Raw genomic sequence first — 13957 nt, forward strand, 5'->3', positions numbered from 1 at the left:
GAGAAAGTCACATTTAGAAATCTTCAAGTGAACGTCCAATGTTGTATGGCTATTTAGATACCACAGAGGTGCTCAGACACAATAGCATAGCTTGGAGAGATACTGAATTTCAGCGGCCATGCAAGATGGCCTTTGGTCCTGCAGCTTTACCTGGTGAAATCCCTTGGAGAAGGAGGAGCTGGAGGAGACAATCATACAGATAATGGAGTGAATGTCAAGTGAACCTGAAGAGTTACAGAAGAGCAGGCCAAGGAAATGTCAAGGACGGTGAAGCTAATTTTCAGTACATCTTAAACACTGGAAATTTCAAAGTATTGATGTACCAATACTAAGCTTAGGTAACATGGGTAACGTATGGACTTGTCACTGGTGACAAGACTAAGCAAAAATAGTGATCCAAAACCTACTCAAATAATGATTTTTAAGTAATTAAAGGATAGAACTGTAGTTAATGTTAAACAAAGCAAGTTTAAAGATAATGAGTCTTTTCAAACTGTTTTCTTCCCTTTGAGCTACAACTTTGGATGGTAAAGGTAATAAAGCGATATACTTAGAATACTTAATGCATTTCCTTGGTGATACATGGTATCTTGATTTATGAAACAATAAATAGTGAAAATTCAGTGTAGCACCCCTGAAATGAACATTTGTGTGGACTTCAAATTCGCCCTTTAGGAAGTAGGAAAATACATTTCAGTGGAATCCTGCTGAAGCATTTCTTGATGATTTTTTATTAATAATCAGAAAGTAAGTTAAAAGGATGCATTGGGTTGTGTGGGTGATGAGCAATGAGGAGAGGAGAGATGATCATACACTATTATCTGTGTATGCAGTAATTGTGTACTAGTTAGATGTAAGCAGAAGATGTCCGTATATGCTTGCCTCTGGTTAAATGTCAATCCTTAAATGTAGGGTAAAGAATTCAGAGTATGCCTATTTTAGTGTACTTCCATTAGTGAATGTGGAGTGTACTCGGATGTGCCAGACCAGTCTGAGAAGGATGTGCATGTCATGGCTTCCTATAAAATGGATGGCTGCCTTGAGGGTTATTAAAGGAGGGTCGTTGGAGGGAAGGATTTGGAAAGCTCAGTGTGTTTGGGTATCAAAGGGAAGCTTAAGGAGTGTTGTGATCACAGCTCGTAAATGCCTGTGAGATGACGTGCGTTTGATATTCTGAGCTCTTCTAGAGGGCAGACGACAATGTATCAATGACTTGATATTGAAGCTAGGTAAGTTCATGTTAAAACCGTAATGCATACCAGAAGCATATTTCCAACACTGAGGGTAATGAATTGTTGAAACAAATCACTATGCCTTTGGTGGCTTTGGACGTTTTTGAACAACATTACAGATAGATAGGCAAATAAATAAATAAATGAATAAGAAGAAATGCTGACAATGAGGCCAAGCTTTTGAATCTGGAATGAGATTTCCTGTAACGAAGTCCTATGTTTAGTAATATGTAGGATGTCCTTCTGCCCTTAAGATCTACAAATCTGCACAAACACATTTTGTCAGTGATAATAGTGAAATAAAAAAGACATAGCATGCTTTATGTAATTTTTCTTTTCCTTTTTTAGATTTATTGTCTAGAATAGACTTGGATGAACTAATGAAAAAAGATGAACCACCACTTGAATTTCCTGATACTCTGGAAGGATTTGAGTATATATTTAATGAAAGTAAGTCATATATGCTTTGTAAAGGCTATACTTAGAATAATGTTGAGAGGTTATCAGAACTTTAATTATACCTTATGTCCCTATTTCAATTCCACACTTTGCCATTAAGAATAAAATTTTAAGCCTTAGTGTTAAGAGACTTGTAAATCTAGCTAAGTAATATTTTCTAATTTCATAAAATTGTCACAAAAATCCCTCATTTTATACAATACTGTGGGTTTGTACTGCACATACTTTATGACTTCCTGTTTTCTATTACAGAAGCATTGATGCAAAAATTCTGAAAGTAGTTTTCTGTAGCATTAGCATTAAAAAGCAGAATTAAACACTTTAAGAAACGTTTAAATTACCGATTCATTTTTATGGACACAAAAGGAGTCATTATTTAGCTAACAATTTATCCCAGCTATTTCATTAATACCGATAGGAAACCACCTATTTATATTGATGGAAGGACGAGCAGTGCGATAGATTGTCTCTTACTCTCCTGGCGTGGGTCACAGTTTTGCATTACAGCTAAGTGTGCAATGACTACAAGTACTTCCAGCTAGCTGAATCTGTGTGTCAAATGAGTTAGTAGTATTTATAATTTCCAGTGCATACATTTTAAAATCCAGCTGAGAAATAAGCCTCTGAGCTAAAGTAATACCAGACTCCAGGAAATGGCTCTTTCAAGATTGTTTGAAACCTGTGGGACAAGTGGGGACGTTTACAATTCTACTTCTTTGCAGTGCCTATTCTGTGAACAGAGGAACTTTAGTTGCTAAATCTGCCTGTCTTACATCTTCCACTTTTAAAGAAAAAAAAAGAGCTTTCCTTTAAATGATAGTCATTTATGCAACACTTAGCTTTTTAATACCCTGATGGCTTTCACAGGAAGGTACTTAGAGACTAAAAGTGTCATGAAAGTGATGCTCTTTCTTTGATGGGAGGGGTTCAGCTCTGTCACTTTTCAGCTCCTTATTTTTAGATCTGCACAGTGTCTACTGTCTTCCTTACTGACATCAGAGTTAATGGTTCATATGTAGTTGATAAAAAGGGCTGAAACTTAAATTTTGGGGAGCAATGTTTTAGAATTATGTTACAGAATATTCCATCGCTAACCTCACAGCCTGAGTGATTTCCACAGAATGCCGCAAAACCTGTTACATATGGTACTGGTCAGCAAAGCAAAAAGGTCTCTGTTTTGCCTTTGTACACTTAATTCAAATGTTCAGTCACTCTTATGACATAATCATGCTTATTTTTATGATGGAAAAGTAAGGAAGATTTTTATTGGATGTAAAGAATCTGATGAAAACTAGGGTCCCAGAAAGCCAAATTAAAAATGTACTAGATATTCACTCCACTTCACTTGTGGAGGGAGCAACTTCTTGTACGATTGAATGACATACTTGAAGAGTGACCAGCTGAAGGTGAAGTTATGATGATGATATGAGGAGGACATTTGGACCTGAGACAGGGATATGAAGTTGGGGAGAAATATTCTCCTGGTGTCTAGTACATGAGGTAAGACAGGTCTGGAAAAAAATGTCAAAAAGGCAGATAACTGTAACTATTAGAGGTATCAAATCTTACATTTTATTTAAAACATCAAGAATCAAAATGTAAAGGTACTGAAAAGTTGTGAACTAAGTTAGCAATTTCTTGCTATTCAAGAGGAAATATTTTTACTGAGACAACTTGCTTTCATCATGTGGGCATTTCAGCTGTCAAAGGAGATACTTCTGCATATCCCTGTTTTTAATGTTTCTCTGATTTACTGTAATTTTGTGATGCTTTGAGACCATAACTTGCGTTTGTCTAATTAGCTGAAACATTATTGGCAAGGTATCTGTTTTCTGCAATTTGCTTCTCATTTTGTTGCCATTTTATTATTATTGTTATTTTAACTCGGTCCATGTCTTAATCTGTGCTTTGGTATGCAGCTAAATTTTTGCTGCAAACAAGGCCAACTGCCGAAGGTTGCATTTGAATCTAAGAATAGCATGTGTTTTTGCTCTGATTAAGTGTTCTGCTTTGTTCTACTGTTGTAATCTTAGTGTACCTTGAATCTAAGACCTCTTACTTGATTGCAATGTGCCTGAAAGTTAAGATACTTACCTTAACTGTGGGCATGGGGTTCTTTCAGGTTAACTTAGGCTGTTGTTAATCTTGAAAATAAATGTTTCCTTTCCTTTCAGCCTCCAGCTCAATTTGCAATCATATTTCTTCATAAATGCAGTGAGTTTTGAAGTAGGGGATTTGTAGCTACAATTTGATCACCTAATTGACATTGAAGATCAAATATTAACTGCTGATGTTTACACTTCACTGTTAATCCATAGAAGTTGAGACATAAATATTTCTTGCAAAAGCAGTTTGGCATTTGATATCTGCATGTAATTTCGCTGTCATACCTGTGTTTAGCTTTATCTAGTAATATATACTGTTCAAGGTCAATGCATTTTGTTGTTATGCCCCAGTTGTTCTCCTTTAAAAAATACTATGACCAAGAAAGGAGAAGACATTCATAATAGCCCAATTTTCAGATGTAGACTTCTTTTAAAATTTTCAGCAATTAAGACTATCTTGATTTTAATGAAGAAGTATATTAAAATTAAATTCTTTTGTTTCTTTTACAGAGGGGCAGTTAAGACACATCAAAACAGGAGAGCCATTTGTTTTTAATTATCGTGAAGATTTGCATAGATGGAACCAAAAGCGCTATGAAGCTCTTGGAGAGGTATATAAACTGTGTGCGTGTATGCACGCACGTATGTATTGGTGTGCTGTGGTGGTTGTTGTGTTTCTCTGTAGAAGTGATACTTCTATGTATGTTAAGAAAGGTTTAGCGGTGCTGCAGTCATTTAACAAAAGGTATTTCAGGATTTATTCTGTGTTAATGCTCTTAACAGTAATTTCCATTATTTGTTGTATAGCTTAAGATGTTCTTTAGACTACAATTTGACTTCAGTTTACGTTCAAAATAGGGTATCATCTAGATTACACAGATCATAGAATATTGTACTGTGCAGTTTTTTCCTTAACTTTCTCCTCCTCAATGCAAAGCACTGGGTGCAAAAGTGTGGCATTTTACTTTCTAGCTGAAGATAAATGTATTGGTTGTTTTTCTCATTTTACCAGGAGACACCAGGAGTCACCAGCTTGATCAAGTAGAGATGTGATGAATAATTGATTAAATATTTGTTGATGTATTAGATACTTGGATGCTACCGGTACAGGCTTTTTGTAGGGATGTTGTGGCTGCAGTAGGTGTAGCAGTGACTGACCGTGGTTCCTTTTTTATGTGGAAATGACTTTGATTTCAGTGCCATGATTTTTGTAATGCTTTGGGAGTCAGAACATTGACTTGACAAGAAAGGCACCTGATCTCGGTGAACGCAAAATAGCGTGTGCTGAGGTCTTGCACTGTCACAGGCTCCCCTGCCCACCAGGAAGAACAGCCTCGGCACGCTCACCTCTAGGTAGTAATGCTGTTCACGTCAGGGTGGCCTTTGGAGAAAGGGGATGCACAGTTCTGTGCACAAACTAGGGTCTTTTTCTTAGAGACCGTATAATGTTGCCCAGCAGTTTCTGCTGGAATCATCACGGCATGTCATTCAAGAACTGCTTTCGCCTCATGGCCTGTCTACTTTCATTAGCGTTATTGTTTTAGTAAGGATTAAACACATTTATTCCCCACTTACTCTTTCTGTTACATTAATTCGGACTACTCGGAGATATGTTTGATTGTGCAAGTTTAGACATTTTGTCTTTTAATCTTTCTTGCTGTGATGGTTTAACCCCAGTGGGCAGTTCAGCCCCCCACAGCCACCCGCTCCCTCCCCGCTTTGGGATGGGGGCGAGAATCAGAAAGGTAAAAGCGAGAACATCCGTGGGCTGAGATACAGGAGAAAATTTGTGGGTTGAGATACAGTTTAATAGGTGAAACAAAAGCTGTGCACACAAGGAAAGCGAAATAAGGAATTAATTCACTGCTTCCCATCAGCAGACAGTTGTTTAGCCATCTCCGGGAAAGCAGGTCTTCTTCATGCATAATGGTGACTTGGGAAGGCAAACGCCTTATTGATAGATAACTCCAAACGTCCCCCCCTTCCTCCTCCTTTCCCCCAGCTTCTGTTGCTGAGCATGACATCATATGATATGGAATATCCTTTGGGTCAGTTTGGGTCAGCTGCCCCGGCTGTGCCCCCTTGCAACTTCTTGTGCACCCGTAGTTGGTACAGTTGCGTACTAAAGAGTAAAAAGAAAACTAGAATGTTGGAACTGACAGCCAGTTCTACACCGCTGCAAAGTAAATAGGATGAAGCCTCTTGGTTGGGTTTCTTGGATGGAAAAATAAGTATATACTTAAATTTATCGCCAAATGGTTTCATATAGTTTCTCGTGTTGCCAAGAGTGCATTTGTTAAAGCTGAAGAAATACTTCATTACATGGTCTTTTCTAGGTATAGCATTGTAGGCTCTGGGAACTTCACAGGCACTGAGCATGCGGGCCCAAGAAAGGAGCGCGCGGCAGAAGCCTCTGCCCGTCTTGCTTAAGAGGAATAGCACGGCACCTGTCCTTAACCTCTGCCGAGTGGTGGTCTGATGCTCTGAGGCTGGCTCAGCTCCTCTGTTCCATTCAGGGGTCAGCCTGGGCTCTGTGGTGGATGTGTGTTGATTACTGCTTAGTCCTGCCAGAGCTTTCTTCCCAGGCACTGAAGAACCTTTCTTTTTGCCGCCTCTTCCTTCACCTCGTTCCTGCAAGAACTGTGGCAGCGGAGGAGACAATGGGGCTGCTGCTGCTGCGTGTCGCATCCTTCCACCTCAGGTGTATGTTCTTCCAGAACACGGAGTGTGCTATTGCCCAGTCTGTTGCATTGCCTAAGTTACTTGATACACAGTTCTTCCAACAGCGAACAGTTTGGTGCCTGTTCCATGGTCTGTGTGGGCAGACCTTTGCGTGTCCCTGTATTGTTCAGATATCCCCAATTTCCAAATAAACAAGTTGGACAAGGCAGAACAATAATATTTCTCCATGTGGCCATCACACCTTGAATATGTTTGGCAACATCATCAAATTCCTCATTCTGTGCATCCAGATAGGAAGTGCCACAACCTCAACCAACTGTAGTATGAATGCTTTTTTTGTGACTTTTGGTTAACCAGGAGATGTGGTGTGTTCATGGAGCTGGTTTTGTCTCGGATAGAGTTAATTTTCTTTATAGTACCTAGTATGAGGCTGTGTTTCGGATTAGTGCTGGAAGCAGTGCTGATGATACAGGCATGTTCTTGTTGCTGAGCAGGGCTTGCACAGAGCCGAGGCCTTTCCTGCCCCTCACCCCACCCCACCAGCGAGGGGCTGGGGGGGCACAAGGGGCTGGGGGGGACACGGCTGGGACAGTGACCCCAACTGACCCCAGGGATGTCCCACACCGTATGACATCACGGCCAGCACATAGAGCTGGGGGAGGAGGAGGAAGGGGGGACACTGGGAGTGATGGCGTTTGCCTTCCCCAGTCACCGTTGGGCGTGATGGAGCCCTGCTGTCCTGGGGATGGCTGAGCACCCACCTGCCCGGGGGAAGGAGGGAATTAATTTCTTGGTTTGCTTTGCTTATGTGCGTGGCTTTTGCTTTGCCTGTTACACTGTCCTGATCATAACTGATGAGTTTTCTCACATTCACCCTTCTGATTCTCTCCTGCATCCCACCGGGGGCAGGGAGTGAGCGGCTGCAGGGGCTGAGCTCTGGCTGGGTTAAACCACGACAGTCCTTTACTTCTGTTACTTGTCTTGTGCATTTTGTTTTCTAGTCATTCTCCAGGTTCAGGCAGGTCTGAGTGATCTTTGGAAATGCACTTCATTTATATTGGTAGGTAAAAGGCAAGGAGATTTGAGGTCAGGAATGTGACAGGGTGAATTGTTCTAAGTTCTGTATTTGTTTTGAGTTTTTAAAGACAAATGAAACTCATCTGTGTTTCCGTCTGTTGTCTGTTAGGTGCTTGATACTACACAGTTCTTCCAATAAGCCAGAAATTTATAAATGCTCCATTGTCTGTTTTTGGCACAGTGGGTGTTTTTATGGTTATCTGAGAACACGGGATGCTGCCCGGCAAGACCCTCGGCGTTTGTTCACACAGATAAAAGCTCCTCTATGCCGTAGATCGGTGGGTCACTGATGTAGATGTTGAATAGTGCAGATATATTACTCTCTGATTAGCCTTCTTCTAGTCTAGGGTAAGATGTGTTCAGCAAACTGTGATAGCTTAAGAAGCAGCAGCTCATATAATTCATAAGGTGAAATAGTAGAATCTGGCCTTAGGCCTTTGCTTTGAAACACCAGCCTTTGGCTTCAGCAGTTCTCTAATATGTATTTGTGGCTGCACATTCGTATGTAGCTGGACATACAGTGAGGTGATGAAGTAGTTGGACTTGTATCATTGGACAAAAGTGTTTTACGTATTCAGCGTTTCCATTGTTTGCTCAGTCATTGTATGCTGGTTTGCTGCTTTTTAAAGGATTTGTGCATCCTGCCCAAGGCAACTTCTTTTTGTTTTACTGCATGTATATATTGTGGGCTGATTTTAGTTTTTTTGCGTTTGCATATTTTGTTACATTTTACTAATTTTAAGAAGTGGGTGTACTTCCTGGCCTTATGATACAGCATCATCCTCTCTTTCTTGGAGCATTAATAAATTTCCATTTGGTAATCCATGATTTTTTGCCGTTAAAAGTCATGAATACACTATCTGTGATGTTCTGCCATTACTCTGGCGGTATGGAAATTGATTCTTCACAAATTACAATGGTTCGTCAACGTCTCCACTTCTTAGATCTCTTTATTCTTCATTCATTGATCTGTTATTTCAGGCACACAATTTGTTCTGCAGCCTCTTGATATGTGCTCCTAATAGACAATTTAGTGAACTGTTCATAATTTTGTGATTCTGGTTCAGTCATTGCTATTGCGGCATTGAATTTTGTGGAGAGCCTCTCCATTTGCTTTTTAAAAATTAAAATGGCAACAGAAGTGCAGAGAACATGGTGTTGCAGCTGCTTCTAACTGCCGATTAATCCATGTGGCAAGTTTGAAGGACGATTGAGAACAATTTTGTGACAATTCAGTTGTTGCAGACATACCATTCCACTTCAAGGTTGAATTATTTTTCTTTTCTGGCCATGAGTTATGGATATTTGGATTCTAGGTTAAACTCCAGACTAAACTCATATGGTGTATGTCTCCTTGCATTTTAAGTAGATATCTGTGTTTATTGTTTGCACCGCATTTTCAGTTGATATAATGGCTACTGAAATTGCCAACAGTCAGCTTCAGCCCCTGCTTTGTCATGACAATGAAATTAGCTGGGACTATAAAAAAAATACTACTGAAATCTGTTGCTGGGATTTTGCCTTGCATTTTGCCAGCCATATAGGTTGTTGATAAGAAGACTTCATCGGAGAAAGATTGTGTTGACTTTCCGTGGTCTTACAGTAACCAGAGTATCCCTAGTATCAGTAGGTAGAAATCACCTGTCCCTCTGTATGTGTTTTACAGCTCTAGTGCAGGGTAATTGTAATTTGGTGATTGCTTGGAGGCCGTCTAATGTTTGCAGATGTTTTTGGGAGTGCCATCGCTAATGAAGAGACTTCTACCTGTGCGGACAGTTTGCTTGGCTGCCCATGCCTTTAAATAAGTCGAATAGTATTTGTAAATACATAAATTATAATGTGGACCATAATATAAATGCCTCTGCTGTGGTCCTGCTCAAGGGCTAGAGTATGCCATCTCTTGTGATTGCAGCCTGTCTGACCCACAGAAGCGTCTAAGCAGGTAGCAGAAGAGTTGTGGTTATTTTTTACAGTTAGCACATCATAGTGCAAGAAAAAAACCTTATATTTATGTAGAACAGATTTGGAAAGCAAAGAAATAGAACACCTAAGTCAGAAATTCCTTGCATATTTCATGTAAGATAAGATACAGTTAATTTTACGTCATCAGAGAAGTCTTGTCCCGCTAGATAAACTGCCTTAAAGTATGCGCGTGATGTTAGGTCCAGCTCATCGCAAAGCAGATTAACCATCAAGGTTAATATTTGTGTAGGGGAAAAAAATAAGTATGTAGAATTATGACAATGCCAACCCATAACTAAGATCACTAAGTAGTAAAACGGGATTTTTTTTTTTTTTTCCAGATCTCCTTTAAGTTAAAGAACAGCTTGGTCTCAACATAATTTAAAAAATAAGCGTTCACCTGCTACTAATTTCCTCCTTGGTTGCAAAGAGCATTATTTGTTTGGATGACTGAGAGAAAGAAGCTATTTACATAGCACAAATGAAAGCATAGAGCAGCAGAAGAGGACATGTAAGTTAATGAAGAAGGAAGCATTAAGTAGTCTGCATTTGAAAGGGTAGCTTCTTACATGAATAACCCAAAATCTGATGATAGGCTGCACGTGCACCTGATAGTACTTAAGGTCCAATCTTGCAGCCGAAGCTCATGTGAATAAACTCAATAGGTCTGATCTTGTGAATAAGGGCTGCAGGATCAAATTCCAAATAAAATTTGCAGATGATTAGTAGAAATCCTTACACTCTAGTTTCAGTTTCTTTGCACAGACAGTTTATCACTAAACATTCCAGATTTTCTCTGGCTAGCAAGACCATGGATTAAGCAAAATTATGTTTGTGTACCATGTCTTATTATTATGGATTTGCTGTTAGTTGTCTAGTGGTTGGAAAAATTTGTCTCACTGAAAGGACAAAATAAATTGATAGTGATGTAATATAAAGGCATATTCATGGACATTTGCTTTCACGGGGTGCTTGCTTGGCTAGGGCTGTTGAAGAGGTTGTTCTGTTCAAAGAGATTAGATGCCAGATACTTAACAGGTGTCTGCTGAGCGTGCGTAAACTGAATTTTTTCAGCGTCTTCTATTACAGTCATGTAAGGATAAATGTTCATGGGGATAGTAAAAATCCTCACTGAGAATCTAACACAAACTGTTCCTAACTTTAAGTCCTGTTTCAGAGGTAAGGTGAAAGCATCCGACTGAAATATTCTCCCCATCCTTGTTTCTGAAAGTGGTTAAATCACATTTTGGGTGGTCTCCTTTGGAAGCAATTTGATAGTGCTAGTTCTGTGCATGTCATGCCCCATCTACTAATGAATGTTCCAGAAGGTTTTTGCTTTAGTAAAATTGTACAGTGGAGTAAATGTCGCAAAAAAAGTTAAGAGTTGTATTATTTGGAGAAAAACAGGCAGGTGAGCAGAAGAGAGAGATTGGACAAGTTCTTTAAAGTAAATTCAAGTGTGAACTAATTTCTTATTAGACAGATGAGACTCCACATGGAATAGAGACTTATTGAATGTACCAGTTGGAGGAAGAGCTTACATGACACCTATCACTTGTTGTACACCGAGGTCAATTATAAATGCAGTTCTAGGAGTCTGTGCCTTATTGGTTCCATGTTTTTCTTCATACTAACTGGATTATTTTCAGTTTGTAATGGATGAGTGGGAAGCAGAAACATGACGCAGAAGACTTTAAGCAAACTGGATAAAGCACCTAAACATGGGGCAGGATATTGGATTTCTCTCTAATAGTAGTTTCGCGAACTCTGAGTAATCATACATTTCCGTAAGGTTCCAGTCCTTTTACTTCACTTGTTTTTGAACCGATGCCTTTGATAACAGAAGGAAAATGCACAAAAAAATCTAAATGGTGTATGTGTACTCTCTTCAGAATTTTTTTAGAAAGATTTCAGCTTTTAGCAATCTGCTTATCTGCAGCGTTGCTTTTTGGTGAGTGAAGTAGATGGACAGACAGCTTAGCAAGGATTGAAGACTTCTTAATAGTACCTAAGGAAATTTAAATTTAAATATGAATCTTCGTTTCATGCAATATATTCATTTGCATATGCTAAATCCGCTTTCAAAATCTGCTGTTTGTGAAGACTTTTTACTGGAATGATTATGTCAGATGTGCTTCAGTGAACTCTTCTTGTTTGTAGGCAGCAATTGGCAGTAGGTTGGTTCATCACAGTAACATGACAGTACTCGAAAGGTTCAGAGATAGTTTCATAATTATTGTTAGCATGATTCTTGAAAGAAATGATGAGCATCTCATAAACCCAGATGGGAATTTGTTACATTGTTGATAAATGTGTTGATAAATGTGTTTTACATTTTTAAATTGATAAACAGTGAAAAGCAGAGAAGATACAATAAGGCAGATGGTTGTTTATAAAGCACTTGCAAGTTGCTGCAATTCAAAGAATGGTACTAATTGTTAAAAAGAAGACAAAAATTGGAGTAGGGGGAGTGTTTCAATGAGTTAATCATGAGCTTTTTAAAAATAAAACCTTCAGCAGCTTTAGTTCAATTAGAAGCATTCTTGCCATCCTGGGTTTATATGCAAAAGTTTAGACTCTCAGCTCTTAATAAACTTTTGTACCAACCATTTTCATGTAGCTGAAATTAAAAATACAGATAATCCACCTTTTATCTGAATGTATCCATTCCCATATTTCTCCTTTTTCTTGATAGAAAAACCCCAAGATTTACGGTATAGGAAAGGAAAATTGAATGATCGTTGGTCTTATTCCCACATAAAAACAATGATCAGAATAGCAAACTCCAGAATCAGCAGCGGGTTCACGGCAAAGAAGCAAGATGGCACAGAGCTGCCTTATTTTTTGTTACAGGAGTGGTGAAAAAACATGGGGTTTTGCCAGCTAGAAGGTGAATAGAAAAAATTATATTGAGGTAGTGCTTAGGCAGAATACAAATCAGCATATGTGATGCAACCAGTTGGTTCACCTTTGCCTTGTGAATGTTCAGTTCTTGTTTCCATCAGTGATATTAGACATTTCTACTAAAGGCAAAGTATTTCCCTGCTATTTCAGCAGGAGTTTTTTGAAAAACAGAGATATGTAGATGAGTGCCTTTGTCAAGCAGCACTTCTGAAATACGTTTGTTTTACCTCAGTTGCAGAACTCTGGAAGAGTTAGTTCTCTTTCACAGGATTTTCAGCTTCCCCAGGATAAAGAATTTTAACACTTTCTGTCTTCAACAAGAGACCTATATATTTCAGTTTTCTGGGAATTTTTTTAATTAAAATTCAGCAGAATAGTGATATTTTTTAATAAAGCTGTATCAGCTGTGTCAGTCCTTAATAGGAATAATTTGAAAGGAAAAAAATTCAATTATAAATCAATAGAGTGTTGTATTTCTGTATGTGCAAACAGCCTAAAATTACTTTAAGATGCTCCAGCTGCTCAGTTCATTAACTCAATCACAACTGAATTTTGGTATCTGTTATCTTCTGTTGATGGCTGCAGCAGGCATACCCAGTTAGCGTGCCTGAAGCTGTTAGAAGCAGTTATGACTATTAAGGAAGGTCAGTTCTATAGGTTGTTTACTTAAGATTTTGAGAGGCTTAGTAAGTAGTTATTTATCTCAACTCATGCACTGTCCTGCCTGTAACGATTTGGGAAAGCATCATGCTCCTCCACACAGTGTAAATTCCTTCTTGCTTTCAGGGTTTCCAGATTTGCTTGTCATGCTTTTTGGGTAGTTGCACCTCTTAATTCATACCCTGAGTGTGTTGTTCGTAACAAGATACGAAAGATCTTTGAGAAGAAAAACAATATTTCTCTTTTCAGTTAATTAACTGGACGGGGTGGGGGGGAAGGGTGCATACGTTTTTGCCTTCTTTCCAGCAGTGTAAATTAGACAGATATTAAAGTAACTTTCTCTTGTTTCACTGTAGATTTGACACCCCATAACACAGGATGGGAAAAATATGAAGAAAAAATAAGAGAGCTTAACAAAAAGATCAATGGTTTAAAACTCAGGGTGGTTAAAATTCTGAAAATAATTTCTAATACATTAGTTTTAATTTCTATATTCAGGAATTCAGCTTCTGTCGTCATTTCCAGTATATATGGCTCTATTCTAAATGGGTTTCTTAACATGAAACCTGATATATATATCCATCCCAGTCATAATGCATGTGAGATTTTCACATAAAAGTACAAATTTAATTATAAAATGTATTTGGAGGTGTTTTTGTTAAGTTCTGTAATCTGAACTTGATTTTAGATATGATTAATTTTCATGCATTAGACATGTACCTTCATCACATGCTGAAAAGAGTTTTGGTGCAGTACACCTTAAAGTTGGTGTTTAAGCAAGAGTGGAAAATACTAAAGGTAAGAAGAGGAAGTATGTGCCTAATGTAAGCTGCAGTTCTAGGCAAGGCACCTTTCTGGATATTGTATATACTTTTG

The 13957-nt window shown here is 38.6% G+C and overlaps 1 protein-coding gene across 1 annotated transcript in view; it reads left to right on the plus strand.

The window, feature by feature from the left end:
• ARB2A (ARB2 cotranscriptional regulator A) overlaps nucleotides 1–13957 on the plus strand; it is a 275407-nt gene that overhangs the window by 25786 nt on the left and 235664 nt on the right. Inside the window, exons 3-4 of the mRNA XM_075078204.1 lie at nucleotides 1581–1682; nucleotides 4307–4407. Of these exons, the coding sequence (XP_074934305.1) occupies nucleotides 1581–1682; nucleotides 4307–4407 (203 nt within the window). The remainder of the gene's footprint in view (nucleotides 1–1580; nucleotides 1683–4306; nucleotides 4408–13957) is intronic.

Source organism: Phalacrocorax aristotelis, chromosome Z, assembly GCF_949628215.1.
Source record: "Phalacrocorax aristotelis chromosome Z, bGulAri2.1, whole genome shotgun sequence".
NCBI classification, from domain to species: domain Eukaryota; kingdom Metazoa; phylum Chordata; class Aves; order Suliformes; family Phalacrocoracidae; genus Phalacrocorax; species Phalacrocorax aristotelis.